At 37.4% G+C, this 18,793-nt stretch overlaps 1 protein-coding gene and 1 long non-coding RNA gene across 2 annotated transcripts; one reads left to right on the top strand and one right to left on the bottom strand.

Annotated features, from left to right (window-relative positions):
- Positions 1–4,410: 4,410 nt before the first annotated feature.
- Positions 4,411–6,825, top strand: LOC116198642. Its single transcript, XR_004155360.1, has 2 exons — positions 4,411–4,573; positions 4,662–6,825. It is a non-coding gene; the product is annotated as an uncharacterized LOC116198642 (long non-coding RNA).
- Positions 6,826–9,978: 3,153 nt separating this feature from the next.
- LOC116198845 (MLP-like protein 328) lies at positions 9,979–18,455 on the bottom strand. Its single transcript, XM_031529100.1, has 3 exons — positions 18,215–18,455; positions 10,464–10,557; positions 9,979–10,380 (listed from the first exon to the last, which is right to left on the bottom strand). The coding sequence occupies exons 1-3, from the start codon at positions 18,399–18,401 to the stop codon at positions 10,206–10,208; spliced, it is 456 nt and encodes a 151-aa protein (XP_031384960.1). The 5' UTR covers positions 18,402–18,455; the 3' UTR covers positions 9,979–10,205.
- Positions 18,456–18,793: the final 338 nt, after the last annotated feature.

The following is an 18,793-nucleotide window of genomic DNA, read 5'->3' as shown; positions in this document are numbered from 1 at the left end:
CATACTTATTCTGAAAACAAAAAAAGAAAAATCTGTCCTGAATCTATGTTATACTAAATATAAAAATGTAAAATCATTTTGTTTTCTTACCCAAAAAGAAATATTTTTTTCTCATTATTTTGATTCAAAAGATCCCTGTAATTTTACATTGAGACTCTTAAAATGTTGTTTCTATCAAAAGAGAAATATGTAAAATCTCTAGTGCCATCTCTTTCTCCTGCATCTTCAATAGAGAGGGAACAAATTTTACTGGTAGCGAATAAATTGAAAAGAAAGAATTTTGTTTACCCAAAAGAATGTAGTCAAACCCTTTATTTTAGATGACAACATGAATTTTTGTTTACCACCCAGAAGTACATTTGGAAGTACAGCTAGTGTCTCCGTAAGAAAGTTTAAGATTATAATATAGATTAAAATTTGACAGTTATAAACGTAATTATTTTAATAAGTTAGTGGATGATTATGAAATGTGCTTCTATTTATATGTATTTCAACTGTTAATATATAAGTAATCTATTTCAATTTCGACAGTTTTATCTCTCAAATATTTTAATTTCTCCAACGTTATCAGTAATTTTATTTAATGAAAAAGAAAATTGTAATATACGATTCATACAAAAATGGGAAAAAGAGGGGAAAGGAAAATCCAAATATTGACATTTTCATTTTGGGATCAAGGCGGGCTATACGATCCATACCGACAACGATGCTGTATAAACTATAAAGCCAATAATTGGCCACCTAATTAACGCTGTATATCCTTCCATCCAATATGAAAGTGAAATGTCAACCATAACATCTACATAAATATTAAAAATCGAAACCACACACCAAAGAACGCCACGTAGGACAGAGAAAGTTTTTCCTTATGTGACTTTTCGTGTCACTACCAATAACAATGTGGTAAGTGGCACAATTTTGTGATGCCAACACGTTTCTTGAAACCAAAATGACATGGAATAGAAGACTAAAAGGCTAACCTATAATGAATCAATTAAATTGTCACATGAAGTCTTCCATATTCAAAATTTTGGGATGGAGATCGATGCATCTTATAGTCATTGGACACATGAAGTTTCGATTGAACTGTCTCGAACCCTGCTCCTAGAGGACTGCAATGATAGTTTAACATGCAAAATTTAAAAGAAGTCAACATACCATGTAATTTGGCAACTTCGTTTAGAAAAAAAAGTCTATCTTTAGTACTTATCACAAAATATGCTATACAACGATAGCAGAATAAAATAAAATAACCCGTCTTAAGAGAAAGAAGCAACAAAGAAGCAAAGAAAAAGAAAAATGATTGACTTCGACTATCTAACGATTGTGATATGTTTGGACAGATTTTTTCCAACGTTCTAACATATTATGACAAAGACAAGACCTATGTGCACAATGACAATATAAAACATTAGACGAAAATATATTAGACATGCAAATCTATTTTTCTGGATATGTACATCGAAAATAAATCTATTTTCTAGATTTTATTTTTTAAAATTATTGCCTAACTAATAAAACACCTTATTATATTGTATGTGTGGACCTTTCGTCTAGCCCATATACAATGAAGACAATCAGTATACGGTCATCATAACCCTATTATTGCATTTGGAGAAAACCAGAATGCTTGCCTGTGACATTCTCCCCCACCCAATCCGCAAACAACCTCGTTACGTAGTGGTCCCAACACTTCGACGTTACTTTCACTCACACACAATCGTGGTGTTAGTCCCTTAGCAACTCAGAGCCCACTACGAAGCTCCCCTACGAACAAGGACACGAGGACACATCGACCTCCTTGATTGTGTACTCTTTCACTAGGTGTTGTCCGATGTGTCTTCCCCAGCCTATCGACCAATTAGATCGTCCCAGTGAGACACCACGACCAGCTCTCTTGCTGAACAAAGACCAGCGGCTCTCGACACCCAAGTTTGGAGTCTCCACGTTCTCTTCTCGCGGAATAGCACTCATTTGCTAGGGTTGAAGCCTTCCCATGCTTGCCGCTGCTTTCATCGTCAACCTTCGTCATCATGGATTCCCCTCACTAGGGCCAGCTCTGATACCACTTGTCAAGGGCTTAGAGTTTGAAGCCTGTGACTGCGTCCAAGGATTCGTGTACTGAGACTCCCCGAACCTAGCCCTCTGAGGGCAAAAGATCCGTATACCACCATGAACCAATGGTGATTAGAGGACAAAAGATCAAGATCTAAGGGCTGTCATTGCTTTCTGATTAAACGGTGAATCCAGGACAACTCAATTGTGAGTATAAATGCACATTTCGTGTTTGATTAGGATACAAATGGGGCGATTCTCGAGGCCACAGCGTGCATAATCGAGTTAGAATCAATTTGGTGGGTATCCGCCCCGAGATTCTACTCGAGTCGGGAGAACGAGAATTTAAAAGGAATTATGCATGCAGTCATGAACAACAGACAAACTCAAGATATTAGGGGAAATAATTCCTCTAAAATTGCTCGAGTCGTATTTACTTGCAAGACTGACTTCACGAACTCCCAAATTGTCCAACTACGTGCCTATGAAAAAATATTGGGGTGGTATGAAGAGAATTTTGTCCATAATTGCTAGTTAATTCCAACCAGTTCAGAAACGATCCTTATCGAGGCATAAATTATTTGGCATGTCTACCGAAGTCGAAATGAGCTGAAAATTTTATGACATGTGCCTAACATGTACACTTTTAGATAAAAATCCCATCTTAGGCAAGGAAAACTTAGACATTTCCTTAAAATTCGCTCAAACCCTTTGCCCTAATAAAAAAGCAATGACAGCCCTTAGATCTTGATCTTTTGCCCTCTACCACCAACAATTCATGAAGACCAAGAGATAAATTTTGAGAACAATGCAGCAAACTTTGTGTTTAGGCAAGCTTGGATGTATGATGGTGTCAGCACCCAGTTTTGATCCATCAGCTCCAGGAGAGGGGAAAATTGTCATTTTGTCACCCATCGGAATGAAGTATTTTGATTAGTAGCCCAAGCATTCATTACTTTTAAACTGGGGGCATTTTTTTTTAATTTTAACTTTAATTTGATATTTTTCAAAAAAAATATTCTACGGGACGTCTTTAGACCTTATGCACGTCAAATTCGAATTTCAAAATCTGGAATTAAACTTGAGACTGAAAAATATTTTTCCGCATAATGTCGATCCTCGAATTTTTTTGAACACAATGGTGGTCCTGAATTATTTTTCGGATGCCTGGTTAAAAAGACAAGAATTTCAAGCCTTATGTGCAGCAATCAAGGTTGTCAGAATCGCGATTCTACCTAGAATCGGTCGTGGGTTGTAGAATCGTGAATCGTAAGATTTTACCTGTAATTAAAAAAACAACATATACAGATATATACCAAATCTCATGTCAGAAATAGTAGAAGTAAATATCAAATGATAAATTTTATTGCTTTCTACTTCGTTTGTTAAAATTTGATGGTGCTTAGTTTTCACAAGATAGCACTCCCACTATAACAACCTCCAATGAAACTTGATATGGTACCGTGGTCACAAATCCTGTAAGCGAAGCTGCTTTTCCTCCATAACTTCTTCTTGGTTTGTCCCTTCTTGAAATCATCTTTCTTTGCATCTAAAAAGGTCGAAAAGAATTTCAGCCTAAGTCATCTCAAACCAGACGGCAATTAGGAATCGGTAAAAACCCAATTCGAAAAACTTTCCAGGTCCCTATCACTTACAGTCAGAAGACAAGTTTCAAACTTTTTATAAAATAAGAGAATTAATGAGCAATACTGTCGCACAATCAGAGAGATGAGGAGGGAGAGAGAGGCATACAACTTTGGGTTGAAACTAGAATCGTAGACTCGGTTCGATTCTATGATTCTACGATTCAGCCACGATTCTACCTTTTCGATTCATGTCATGGAATCGGAATCGCTAGCCACCCCTTGAATTGTAGAATCGTAAGATTTTACGATTCGAATCACGATTCTAACAATCATGACAACAATTTTGATTTTTTTCAAGATTTGAGTAAATGCTCGGGATTGAAAAGTATTTTTTTACATTATATCGACCCTTGAATTTTTTTGAACACAACGGTATTTTCATATTATTTTTTGAATGTCTGTTTGAAAAGACGAGAAATTCGAAAATAATTAAGCAATTACGATAGACGTGTGTCAGAAGTTCAATATCGATTTTATCGAGATTGGGTCTCCATTGATACAAATTGAAATTTTCATAAAGCTGACTATTTTTTGAATTTCTCGATTTCAAAACTTTTATTTTGAAAATATCGACGGGTATTGAAAAATTGATTTATCGATTGATTAATGCTCCTATGAAAAAATATATGCATATACATACATACATACATATATATATATATATATATGTATGTAACAGAGGGTTGACCTCCATGTTTTGTTTTGTTCATGCGTTCTCCGTTGCCCTGCTTCCCTCCTATTAATTTCTTTCCTTTCCTATTATTCTCTTCTGCTTTTTCTCTGCCCAACCCGAACCATCTTCTGCTTCCTTTCCTTTTTTCCATTGCAGCTCCTCCTCTGCAGGCCCGCGTGGTCAACTCTTGCCCTGACCGGTTCTCCCTTTTTTTGGTCCCATTTTTGCTCCTCTTTCTTCTCTGTTATACCCGAGCCAGTAATTCTCTCTTTGGGTTTATCTTGCAGCTTCTCTTTACGACTTTTGCTGGCTACAACTCTTCCCCTCCTCTTCCCTTTCTGATGAAACCTACAACTCTCTTTCCCCCTCCGTCCAAACAGAGATAGCAGACAGACAAATTAGAAGAAAAATGGAAAACAAAACAGAACAGAGAGGAGGAGGACAGTAGAAGGACAGGCAAAGCTGAACAGAAAAACTGGACAAAACAAACGGAGGGGAGGAGGACTTCCTCACAGCTCAACCCGACTCCCTCAGCTCAACCCGATCCTCTCAGCTCACGAATTTCTCCCTCAGCTCACGAACTTCTTCCTCAGCTCACGATCCTCTCAGCTCAGAGTAGACCAGCTCACACCCCACAACTCACTCACTCACTCCCTCACTCCCTCACTCTCCTTCTCTGAACAGACCAACTCTCATTCAACATCTCCCCCTCATTTCGACTCCGGACAGACGAGGGGCCAAGCCTACACGACACATCCCTCTCTTTCTCTCTCTATCTCGGTTGAACACACGGGAACCGACTTCCCCTCTCTCGGACTTAACCTCTAACTAACTCTCTTCTTCAGTCACCCTATCCCAGAATGAAGACCAGCTTATTCTCTCTCTTTTCCGTTTTGGCTGAAGCCTGCAACTCCTCCGTTGATGCAGTCCCAAGCATGCAAAACATCATCAACTTCCATCCATCCTCTTGCTCTTTCTCTTTTCTAACCGGCAGCACTCCCGTGCTCGGTTATGGCTTTTCCCTTGGTCGGAACTCACTCCCACAAACCAACACCAGCTTATCCTTTGCCCTCACCTATATCAACCTTCTCTGAACCAGTTCTGACTTTCAACGACGAGTCTCCTCGAGCTCTTCCTCAGCTTCAAGAAACTGCTGTGCTGTCCCTCATTCGACTTCCTTGGAGTTGCTGCTGTAAACTTCGTCACTGCATCCCCCACGACCGTCCCGAGTCAAAGTTGCTGTAGTTCGGGATTCCCCCGAGCTCCCTACAGCTCCATCGTGCTCATAGCATGGCAGCTCCTCCTTCCACAGCTAAGCCACAAGCTCAAGAGAACGCATGGTGAGCCGTCTTTACTCCGAAATCATGCTTGACCGCTGAGTTGAGTTGGTAGATGACTTTTGGTTCGATTGGATGAGTTTTGTTTGTTTAAAAACAATGCTTAAGAACTAGGCTAAGCTATAGAACGAATCTTGGTTCGGGTAAGGTGGTTCAAGTTTGATTTCGATATTTGAAGATTGAGCTTGAGATAAACGCTGAATCATATCGCAGTTGTTTGACTGATACGAGCATGGTCAGTAAGATATCGGTAACTTGAATCCGAGTTTAAGATAGTGGCTGAGATGCTTGACAGTTCATGTGGGATTTGGGATAGTTTTGGGCGTGATCTTAAAGGGTTTATGCTATGTGTAAGTGTAAATGAGTGGTTTAACTAGTGGCCTTGGCTATTTGTTGTGATCATCTACATATGATAATATGGCAGTTTTTATAGCCAAGGGTTTTAGGGCCTTCCTCTCTTACGATCCTTGGCTTTACTGTCTCTCCAAAGTCGATATGGAAAATTCTAGCATGCTGATCAGCCTTGGTAAGGGCCTTAGAGGCTTGTTTTTGGTCGCTTCGAGTCACTAGATGAGCCGTCATTACGCCTGGATGTCTGAATATCGATTTTCTTAACATCTCACGCCATTCGTGGTGTTATGGAGTCAAGTTGTTTGGACTTTAAAGTCATGATTAGGTTTGAATCGTAGTCTTGGAACTCAATTCGTTAGTCTTATTCTCGATCCCGTTCATGGCTAGAATATTTGCCTTTACCCCGATTCTCTCGTGTTTGATCTTTGTTTTGCATGTTACCTCGAGCCTTGGAGTAAAGAGAAGAAAGCTGGAATAGGTCGATGCACGTGGGGCTCGAAGACGACGTGGACACTTACCTAGGCTTAGGTTGAGACCCGACTTGAAGGTCGCGTCGGTCCGCGGTAGTCAAGGATCTTCCGAACTAGCTCATCCAGAGAACTTCTTGGGATTATGGATAACTCTCTACCTTACTATCATGAGATAGGGCTTTCAATGCTTGATGAGTGGATTCAATGAGTTTAATGTGATTGTACGCCCATGATTCGTTTGCTTTGAAGTGATCATCCCTTTTAATTAAAGACCTCACACGAATTTGGATTAATTATGAAAATTCTGCTTAAAATTGGATCTAATTTCGAGATGGTTAGGAATTAGAGCTCCCATCAAATGGTCCACCAATGGCCGGGACGACGGCTTGAAACCCGCAAACATAAGCATTTGGTAAATTCACTCAATTTAATTATTTCCACACACAGAATAATCGGGACGTCTTATTTGGCTAATTAATCCACTTGCCTTTTTAATAAATTGTACGAACCGGCCATTAATTTGTAATCGCGTCGACGAATCATGAACTGTTGGTTATTCCCCTTTTTTAAACTCATAATTTTCAAAAGCATCGTGACACGTGACCCTCGTAGCATGGACATCTAAGGAGCACTTGTGTGTCTTGACTCGAGTTTGGGCTCGATTTGAGGCGGCTCAAGTCTGGGTGTATGAGTTCTTTTTCGACCACTTCCGGCGAAGCGACCAGTTTCTCAGTTCTTTCGGGGTCATCGCGACCCCGATGGACCCAAGGGATCGGTCGACACTGGCTATCGACTATCGATAGTCCGTGTCACGTGGTCTCGACTTTTCACATGCACATTTACACATTTTTTCTATTCAAGGGCATGACCACCGGTTCGTGATTCGTCAACGCCCTAGGCAGTAGGGTGATCGAAATACTTCGAGTCACGGAAGAAGGTAGGCAGTCTGTTCAGGTGCAAGTTTTATCTGCATAGCCTTCTTCACCTGATCGAAGTTTTTATGTCATTCTAGCATAGCTTTGGGTATTTAGTTCAAGTATATCCCTCATAAAACGCAAGACTGAACTAACCATGCACACGGCTAAATTAAACATTAGAAAATGCTTATACTGAGCCTTAGGTTTCAGGGTTTAGGTCAAACATATCTTTGTCATAATCTGTTAAAGACGCATTGTCACAATACAAAACAAGTTAAAATAAATCAACACATTCAAAACTTGACCATAAACTCCACGTCTATTAGGTTCCCTTTTTAGAAAATGCCGAATGCAACATACCCTCCCAGGGCAGTCCACGACCGATTCACACTGAATACATCGCCCTTACTTTCTCTGCTTAGGGTAGGAATTTGTCTGCTAAGTAATCCCATTTCATAATTTTTAATCACGTAAATTCGGCAACAACACATAATTTGTCTGTTTTTTTCTGTCTCGATATGCTTTTATCTGTTTTGTCTGTTTTCAAGCAATTCGAGCCCGTACCCATAGAATATGATGCACATGGAGTCCAACGCCCATTTACTGTCGATCATGAGATCCAACGCCCCTCACACATTGAGCGCATGCGACCCGAGTGCGATATGGGGTCTCGCCTTGAGTCACTGTCTTGACACGTTTAGTATCCATACGGAGGATGACTCGGGTCAGGAGATGTAAAACGAGGTTAGACAATCACCCGGGAGCTCGACCGATCCCACGGTTATCTTGAAGACCATTATGTTCTCTTGAAATCCCTCGGTTCGATTGGACCCGATCTCCAGCTCTCATGAGCCCACGTCCTTTAATTTCGGTTTCGGCCGTTCAAACCACATGGTGCGCATGAGTGGTGTATTGGCGGAACGTGAGTCAACCAGGATCCCTTTGCCGTAATTTGTATTCATTATTCAAGAGTACATTGTGAGGTATTTATTTGTACATTTTAATTATGTAATGATCCCGATCGGCAAGCATGGAATCTAAGAGTCGGAATCAGTAGAGCCAGTTTACGAATCCCCAAGATGAGTGGAACCACATGAGTCACGGAACTGGTCTACACGGTGAACCGACCATCATGGTCTGGTTAGCTGAGATGCGAGGACGGTGGACCGATCCTTTGACTTGAGGATTCGCTTTTCTTTCAACCTCTTAAACCGAACTGATCGCTTCTATGAATTTACGGTGTCAAAAAAAAGCTAGATGAGCGAAACTTAAATCAAGCAGTAAACGAATAAAAACTGCAATACTTAGACGAACTAGAGTACCGATAGGACGTGCGGCATATAGGCCCGCACGTAACAGAACCTCCGAATTCGGAACTTCAGGTTCCGTAAGACCATATGCCCTAGCAAACTAGGTGTATCCCTTACCTCTAAACCCAGGCAACTCATCGGCCATCGACCCTCAGATTGTAAACTGGTAGTGACGACTTCTTCTCATGCATGTTTGTCACGCGTCCTCTGAAAAGGTGGATATTCCCAAGTCGTCAGTCGCACGAATGCGGACTCCGATGAGATGAAATTCGGGTCCGCATAGATGGTAGACTAAGTGAAGATGGAGCGAATTCTTATTATGTCTTGGCTCGTCATTCCACCACTTGGTGACGAATCATGTAGAATTATGGTTATTTGATGTACTTTGTGTGATTTTACCGTTTGTATTTGATGTGGTAAATGTTGCTAGAAATGCATAAGTAATTTTATATCTTTTTTTTTATTTATCATTTTTGAATGCTTAATCAAATTTATATCCGTGACGCCCACGACGCTGTTACATAGTACCACGATTGTCCGAAATCATTATACCTGCGACGCGGCTATTACGCGAGCCGCGACCCCGATGTAAACCCTTGGCCATGACTCCCCAACCTCAGCTCTCCCCAGAGTTGACAAGTTAACACAGATAATCTAACTGTAAGAAGCACAACATCCGGAATACGTACCTATAATACAGCAGCTCATATTAACCCACATGCAATGACGACAACTAGGACACGGTGGTCAAAACCCTATTGTCGCACTTGTGGAGGGACCGGAATGCTAGCCGTGACATAGGCATGCTGTAATAAAACCCCTGAGCCAAATCTTTATTTCGTAGACCTAGGCCTTGAAGAAATCTAGGGTGATAGTGTCCCGTACCCTCATGATCTAGAACACTTAACTAGTGTTAGGTTCGCGGATCAAGAATAGGTAAGTGGCAGCTCCGAACACTCCTTGAGCGTATCTCGTGCCGGGTAGTCAAGGGCTAGCCTTGGTATCGTCAAGTATGGATCCAATGCCCCGAAAGGCTCGACGTATTACTAAATTGTGCTTGATCTGTGTTCATTTAGGCCACAAAGAGGACGACAGTTTTCTCAATTTCATGAACTGACCATGATAGGCAAAAGGAATTGACAGATTCATTTGATCATCTTCTCATCCATAATAACAGAATCATGTCTATTATTCATAAAGAAGCTTATAATTTGAAGTATATCTCAATAAATAGGGAACATCCATTTAGTTTTTATTTTATAATGCACAATGCACACATATACGAACATGTATGTCTTATTTCTAACAGATATACTGACAGCCAACTCACAGTAGTCTTATATAACACATAATATTGGTGAAACACTACGTGAAATTGCAGGCAAATTTATTAATTCCATATATAGCATGACCGCCATGTCTGATTTCATAACAACAGCCAGCTTATTACGACTGGGCCACAAGGTGCTCATCGATGTCCTTTGCGACGCTGATGGCGTGCTGCAGGTAGTCATGAGGATCCGGTACGTCTGCGTCGTTTTTCTCCACTGTGATTGAGATCTTTGCCACGGCGCGGTTCTCCTGTGGGACTATCTGTACGCATAGCTTGTAGTTCTTGTACCTGATAACACAAAACTCTGTGAATTATCTATGATTAACATATTAAATCTGTCATCAGTATTGTTGAGAACATTGAACGTCCACCTATCAAGCACATGGCCTCCAACAGCAACCATTGACACGGTCTTCGTCTGATCATCCACTTCGATCTTCTCCTTGAACGTCTCCTTCCTTCCATCTATGTATTAAACAAATCATAGTAATTGCAGGAAACCAAGTTCGGATGCAAATGAAAATTTTAAGGAAAGATCTAATTCCACAATTACATTGAAATTGTCTCTTTGACTTGATAGCGTTGAGCTTTTGTCATGGCTATTTCCCACTTCGACCGGTCTATAAGTAGATTAATACTATTTGTAACATATTGATGGATAATTACTTCTTTGGCTTTTCCATTGGATTAGTGTAACAGCCAGAACTTCTATATCTTTTAAGTCATAAAGAAGGTCTATAAATCTGGTATAAGAGAATGCACTATATGTAACGGATGTAGAATGAAATAGACGGACCTTCTAAATTTAAAATTCAACCTGATTATCCTTGGCCCCATCCTGCCTGCGGTGCATGCAATTCGTTTTCCTTTTGTCAGATCTTTTAATTTCCTTTTTTTAATAATTTTCAAATATAATTTCGTGAAATAAATCCTTTTGAAAAAAAAAAATGTCACGGATGAAAATGAAAAATCCGGTTACGATTGAGAACCAATTTTCCTTGTTTTTTTTTTCTTACAATAATTAAATGACAAGACCATGCATTTTATGGGTAAAGCATAGGATCAAATTTAAGAAGGCTATCAAGAAAAAAAAACAAGAGGAAAACTATTCAGTACAAAAATGACAATTTATTAGGTAAAATTAAAACACCAGATCGCACATAAACCATATTATTGGATATTCCATACATAAGTAAAAGTATCAAATCATTCCGATACAAATCCATTTTAGATTATGGAAGCATATATAAGATGGGTTGGACCGATATGACACTTTTAGATTTGTCAGACATTTATTGGGTAGTTCCTATGTGATTAATTGTAGCGATTCAGTTTCACCTACAATTTCTCATAAACTACCAAGAAGGAAATAAAATCTCAAAGTGAATGTGACGTAGGGGGAAGCACAATATTCCAAAAGGGAATCCTAGTGACTATAACCTATTTTAAAGGAATTTCATGTAGAGATAAAACTAAGGTTAAATGGTGAGAAATTATTTTGTGATTTTACCTTATGTATAGTGCGAAAGCACTAATTTATTTATTTTTGCAAGTAAGTTGGAAAGCACTACTAAGATTGCCAAAAATGAAAAAAGAGCATTAATCACTAGTATAATTGCCATGTCATTCTTAATTGTAAGAATCTAATTGATATTTTCTTATCATATCTTTGTGCGATAAGTTTCTATTTTCTATATATAACATTATATTGAAAACTATAAAGTAGAATGATTTTATTTAAACATTGTAAATGAACTTAATGAAAAACTTAACACTTCATAATGCAGCAAAAATGGCATATGATTGGGCTTATATTTTTCTGAGAATGAAGTACTACATTTCCGTATAAATAATCTTATATATGATTCATACGTAAAATAAAAGTTCATTTAATATCAAAAAGATTGAACCATACAAGACTAAAATCATAAAATCAAGATATTGCTTGAAAATTTTTATTATATTGGCTTTTAAAACTACAATTGTTTACTGTACGGACCAATATAGTATTATTGTGAATTAATTAATGAGTTCCTTATGTTAAATAATATCTTTTCATATACTTACCACTATAAAACTAGCTAGAAGACTCTATTATAAAGGGATTCATGATTTAGTACGATGCAATAGAAAGTTAATAGCTAATAAATGGGCACTGGTTGTTCCAAAGTAAGAATCAAACATGAAATCTCTTAGTTACCAGTAAAGACATGCGTCACTGCGCTACACTTTTCTATTTCTCTCACTTTCAGTTTTCCCATATAAAAATTTAAATTATTAATTAATCACTATTGCTTCGAGTATCTGATCATCAGGTTTCCGCCTTTCTCTCATTCCCTCCCCCTTTTCTCTGTTCATCTCTCTCAAAAATAAAACTTTATGTTGCTTTCTATTTAATAAATATACTAGACTGTGTGACAACTCCACAAGTGACGTTGCATGCATTCGTCAACATTATTAATAATTTGCATTATTAAGTTAAAACATAATTTTGGCGTAAAGTAATAATTTATTAAAAGTATCATAACTGAATAAAAAATCGTGCATGAGAATTACCTCTTCTTTTTTGTCTTTAGGATTTTCCTTTTTGTTTTTGTATCTACGCTCTGCGGTATTACATGCTAGTGACATTACAAGACATCATATATTTCCTAAAAGGATAGAAAATTTTCTTTAATTCCTATCTACTAGGAAATGCATGTAAAGAAAGTAACTGATGAAAAAAAAAGATGAAATTAATCAAAATATCAGAACAAAAATGAATTATCAAAAAAGGAACCGTAAACAACTTTGAAATGCTGATGAAATTATTTCATCCTAAAAAAATTATGCCATCCTTAATAAATATATGTAACAATTCTCACAGGACTCGCATATAATTAATAACCCTGAATTGCTGATGAAATTACACATCACTGTGAATAGTTTAATTATTTTATGAGGATAACCAAGACAACTTAAGGTTTTGTTTGAGAATGAAGTAATTTTTTTTTTCTATTTCACTTAATTCCACCTATCTTTAATTCAATAATATAATTATTACTTTTTCTATTTTTCTTCAATTTTTTTTATTTTGACTACCATTCAATTCAATTTTTAATATTAAATTCTCTCAACTATTCATAGATTTTTCACAATTCAACAACATAATCATTACTTTCTCTCAATTATTCATTACCTTTCCCCAATTTTTTCTTATAATTCAATATTATAATCATTACAATCCAAATAAATATAATTATTTATTGTTGGAATGGAGTTGAATGAAACAACACTCCATTCCCAAACAAAGCCTAAGATATTTTTAGGGTTATTTTTTATAATGGGTTAATCACATAGAAAAACACGACTTTTGCAATTTTTTTCTAAATATAACACGATATTTAGAAAATAACAAAGAAAGGCACAACCTTTGTATTATTTCTTAAATTAATATAGCACGACCTTTGAAAAATAATATATGAAGGCACGACATTTGCACTTTTTCCTAAATATAGCACGTGATGTGCTTTAGATTGCAGCTCAACACATATTCGAATTTTCGGGTCCAAACGCGTATTCTAAAAGATTCCGAAACAAGAATTTAGCTTAATTAGATATTAAGTTTCCTATATTGCTATGATATTATTACCTTAATTAGATATTATTCCCTTAATTAGATATTATTTCTTATATTAGTTTGAGTCAGCAATCTTAAGTTTCCTATTTCAGATTGTTTCCTTATTATATTTTAGGAAAGTAATATGGAGAATATTAGATGTCAGTTTTTCATTCTATAGTCAAGAGAGGTGTCTTCCCTCTATATAAATATGCACCTTATTGTAAGAGAACATCAGACGATTTTGATGAATATTTGAATGAAATTGCCTAGAGCGTTTCCTCTATTTTCTTATCTAAACAAGTCCCTTGTTTAGCGGCGAAAATCTCGATTCTTATCGTTCTTCCTTGAGCGTAGCGAATCAACCCGACTTTTCTTACTCGTGGCGAGTCATCTTATCGAGTGAGTTTTGTTGGCTCTAACCTCCACCCTTCTTTCTTATCAAGTTCTGGTTTGTAAGTCTATCATTTGGTATCAGAGCGAAGGTTCTATCCTTGTTGGCCGAGTGAAACACGTGTGTTTGAGTGGATTTTTGATAAATATGCAAAGATTATGGCTAAAAGCAACCCTGAACGAGTTCCAAGAGGGTTTACTTTCGACCAAGACTTGTCTCTCACTTTCCAGCAGACGCGAGAAGAGTTCATTGCACGGCTCGAGCGAGTGACCCAAGCCCTCGAGAGTTCCGGTAAAATAAGAAGACACCAATGGGTGCATAAGGATTATTCCCCAAAGAGAATTCCGACTTTCAACGGAAGCATGAGCGCTGAGGAATACTTGGCGTGGATTTCGGATGTGGACCGATTCTTCGACTACTACAGTATCCCCGATGATGGAAGTCGAGTTGTTAGAGTTGTTTATCGGTTAAGGGGCAAAGCGTCTACTTGGTGGGAGAAATTGGAAAATAATCATCTTCAAGATGGAAGGAATCTGGTATTTACGTGGAGGCGCATGAAACAACTCTTAAAGGTCAGATTCTTTCCTTTGGGATACGAAGAACGCCTCTATGAATCTGAAGACGGTTGCATGAAGTCTACCTATCCTCTTAAGCATGGAAAAACAAATGTTATTCCTATGGCGATTGTTGATGTCGAGGAAAAAGTACAACTTGAAGAAGCTTCTATGAAGGGTGACAAATTTAAAGAAGAAGAAGTGGAGTCCAAGAATGAAGTAGCTCAAGCGTCACAAGATAATAATGTTCTGGTCGAGAAGGATTTGGCGATTGGCAAGATTCTTCGGGAGGAACTAATTTCAAACTCTGAAGAGAAAGTCCAGACTGAACTATTTTTACACTCAGGCCAAGTGGAACTTGAAGAAGAAATTGCTATTAAAGATTTGTCGATGGTGTTTCATCCAATTGAGGCAAAATTTGCCAAAGCATATACGACTCCACCAGGAAAGCAGCACCAGTTCAGGTAACGAGTTGGTTGGCGAGGAAGCAAAAAGAAGTCGATCTATGAAGAATTACTGGAGAGAGTTCGGATAGAAAAGTTGGTCATTAAATGGCAAGCTAAAAAGCACCGAAGTGCACACATGAAGACTAGTAGAAGATTGACGAAGACTCGAGGACGCGTCTTTTTCCAATCGAGAGGGGATGATGTGCTTTAGATTGCAGCTCAACACATATTCGAATTTTCGGGTCCAAACGCGTATTCTAGAAGATTCCGAAACAAGAATTTAGCTTAATTAGATATTAAGTTTCCTATATTGCTATGATATAGTTTCCCTTAATTAGATATTATTTCCTATATTAGCTTGAGTCAGCAATCTTAAGTTTCCTTTTTCAGATTGTTTCCTTATTATATTTTAGGAAAGTAATATGGAGAATATTAGATGTCAGTTTCCCATTCTATAGTCAAGAGAGGTGTCTTCCCTCTATATAAATATGCACCTTATTGTAAGAGAACATCAGACGATTTTGATGAATATTTGAATGAAATTGCCTCGAGCGTTTCCTCTATTTTTCTTATCTAAACAAGACCATTGTTTAGTGGCGAAAACCTCGATTCTTATCGTTCTTCCTTGAGCGTGGCGAATCAACCCGACTTTTCTTACTCGTGGCGAGTCATCTTATCGAGTGAGTTTTGTTGGCTCTACCCTCCACCCTTCTTTCTTATCAAGTTCTGGTTCGTGAGCCTATCAACATGATCTTTGAAAAATAGCATAGAAAGACATGACCTTCAGATTAGTTACGCATCTAGCACGATGCCAATTATTTCGTCAAACGGTAACAACTATCGTTAGTTCCTATTAGCTATTACCCTTACATTTGACGGGATAATTGATGTCGTCCTGATAATTGATGTCGTCCTAGAATCGCAGCTAAACTTGAAAGTCGTGCCTTTCTATGTTACTTTTCAAAGGTCGTGCTATATTTATGAAAAAGTGCAAATGTCGTGCCTTTTTACTATTTTCCAAAGGTCGTTCTATATTTGGGAAAAAAATGCAAAGGTTGTGTCTTTCTGTACTATTTTCTAAAGATCGTACTTTTTTTTGTAAATAGGAAATTTAAAGGTCGTGCTATTTTAAGAAAAAAGTACAACGGTCGTACCTTTTTACGTGATTAACCATTTTGATAATTGTCACTCTTTAGATTATTTTCTACAAGTTAATGAAACAATCGACTCATTATTTTCAAACCAATAAGCAATCTGTTTTTCTTGATTACAAGGAAAGTTTATGAATATAATACAAGAAAATTAAAACTAAATAAAATATACCGAAGTTTTATTACATTTTGTTTTGCTCGGCACCGAAGTTTTATGACGAATAAAATCAAATCAAAATACTCTTAAATTTTTAGGTGAAAATGCATACCACCGCACCAAATTCCTTGGCTCAATAAACATTCAGCTAGCTTTTGATTGCAAGCTCCGCGAAAATGCAGTTCTCTGGACCACCAGGAGGATGATAATTGATTATTTCTACCCAAAGATATGATTGATAAAATGTCATTTAATGCAAAACAGAGAGGGGAAGAAAAAAACTGAAAGAGAGAATGTGCGTTCCAGAATAGCCACGAAATATTTTTTTATGACGTGCACTTTGATATTCAGAAATTCAACAAGTCTTGACTGATTCAATTCAAATCGAGTCAATCCAGTAAAAGATAAGTTAGGAAATATTTTTCTTAGTTCTTTTTTATTCCCCGAAATCCTCGTCTCCTCAATAAAATATTTTTTCATATAATGAATTAGTTAATGTAATACTTATACATCTCAATAATTTAAATTTGAGTTCATATAAAGTCAAGATGATCCAAGAGTTTTTTTTTTTTGGATAGTTAGATGATCCAAGTTTTTTTTTTGGATAGTTAATCCGAGAGTTTTTTTTTTCACTATTTACATTACAAGGGAAGATCTAGTATTAGTAATAACTATTTTTTTTTCGGTTACAAGAGATGTGCCTTGAGCTAATATAATGAAATAAAAATCTTATTAGTTAATAAAGTGGCACGTGTAGTCCCAGTGGGTATCGAAACTGTAACCTCTTTGGTTATCGCATAAGGCCGTGCATCACTGCACTGCATCCCTTTTTTTGTAACAATTATTTTTTTCCATGAAATATTGTTAGTAATAACTTAACTATATTTAAATAAAATACTAAGATTTTCATATGTTAACTTAAAAAGGTTTGAAGAATGCTTAGGCACCATCATCTTGCAGTAATTTGGGTTTTTATATGGTGGCAGCGTGTCACCATGATACATAATACTTTTAGTTATATGGTGTGGTACTTTTAATTATATGGCATAGTACTTATCTAGCACTATTAGTATTTTCAAAATAATATAACTAAACGTTCTACAATACAACTAAAACTACTGCAGCTTACAACAAAAAATGGCATTTATATCAAAGTGGTATCATATCATCATATAAAATCCCGCAGTAATAATAGTAGGAAGACTATTATTCCATGGAATTGATACAATAAAGAATTTATTGTTTTATAATCCTTGTCTCTAGATCGTTGTTTTCTTCTTCTTCTTCTTCATCATCCTCTTCTTCTTTTTTATTTATGACAATCTTTTTCTTTAAAGTACTATAAAAAAGAATCCAACGCAAAATCTTTTGATTTCAATCGATGGTCTTTACCGGCACTACATTATTGTTTATGGTGAACCGGAGAAAGTAGGTTTAGAAGGGGCACTCGCCCCTTAAAGTGGAAGAGATTTTAGGTTTAAATCTCATCATTTTTCTGCCCTTTAATCTTCCTTTTCCCTATTCCCTCCTTGCCTAATTAAAAAACCTTTCCAAAGAACCATCGAACGCAATGTGCATTATTCGATGTGCTTAAATGAGTCTCGACTAATCCAGTTTTAAAATGGATCGGCACAGTAAGAAGTAAATCTCTTCTAGTTATGGATTTTCTTCATTCATAAAATTGGAATTTGAAATCTTATTTAAGTGGTATAGATGCCGGACCGCTTATACTAATTCATGTCGACATTTTAATATTCAAATTAAAATGAGCTATCCTGTCTGAACCGAAATAAGAAACCAATTTGTAATTATTAGCAAGTACCGATAGTGTAAGTCCAGAGTTTGACAGAGCCAGGTGTTTCCCAGTCACCCTCGTGCACTTCAATGGCGTGGATCTTGTCGGAGGAAGCATTGGGTGCGTGGTGGATTTCACTCTTCAGACGCTTGAAGTACATGTCCGGAGTGGATTTGAGCTCCAACTCTGCCTCCACCTTTCCCTCAATCGCCATTTCTTTGGACACTAGATTAAATTTTGATGTTGGGTATGATGAAATGGACTCCCAACTGTCCTCCTTATATACAGGAGAGAAGGCAGGCAATGCCCCCTTTATTGCTTTCATTAATGGATTGGGGCTGGAGGAATCTCGATCAGTGGGTAATGCTTAGCCACCTATAGTGCTGATGATGGACCCCATGACAATTGTCACTGATGGATAACAGTAAACGTTTTTCTCAAGATAGAGTATAGATAGAGAATTGACCTGATTTAGGAGCTCGTACGATTACAAACACGCGTATATCTCATTAAGTGGTGAGCCGTCAGCGTCCTCGTGTACTGGGGAGCATATGCCTTACGTCAGTAATGGCTCGCTTTCATATCAAGGAATGAGCACAAAGGAAC

This window comes from Punica granatum, chromosome 3, assembly GCF_007655135.1.
Source record: "Punica granatum isolate Tunisia-2019 chromosome 3, ASM765513v2, whole genome shotgun sequence".
Lineage (NCBI taxonomy): Eukaryota > Viridiplantae > Streptophyta > Magnoliopsida > Myrtales > Lythraceae > Punica > Punica granatum.
Note: the sequence above shows the minus strand (reverse complement) of the source record. Positions and strands in the feature narration are given on the sequence as shown.

Bases quoted from the DNA above. Each gene is read 5' to 3' on its own strand.
- LOC116198845 (XM_031529100.1), bottom strand. From the start codon at position 18,401: ATGGCGATTGAGGGAAAGGTGGAGGCAGAGTTGGAGCTCAAATCCACT. The intron at 10,558-18,214 runs GTACTTGCTAAT...TTTAATACATAG, and splicing joins ACTCTGGACTTACACTATCG to ATGGAAGGAAGGAGACGTTC. The intron at 10,381-10,463 runs GTGGACGTTCAA...TTGTGTTATCAG, and splicing joins GGAGGCCATGTGCTTGATAG to GTACAAGAACTACAAGCTAT.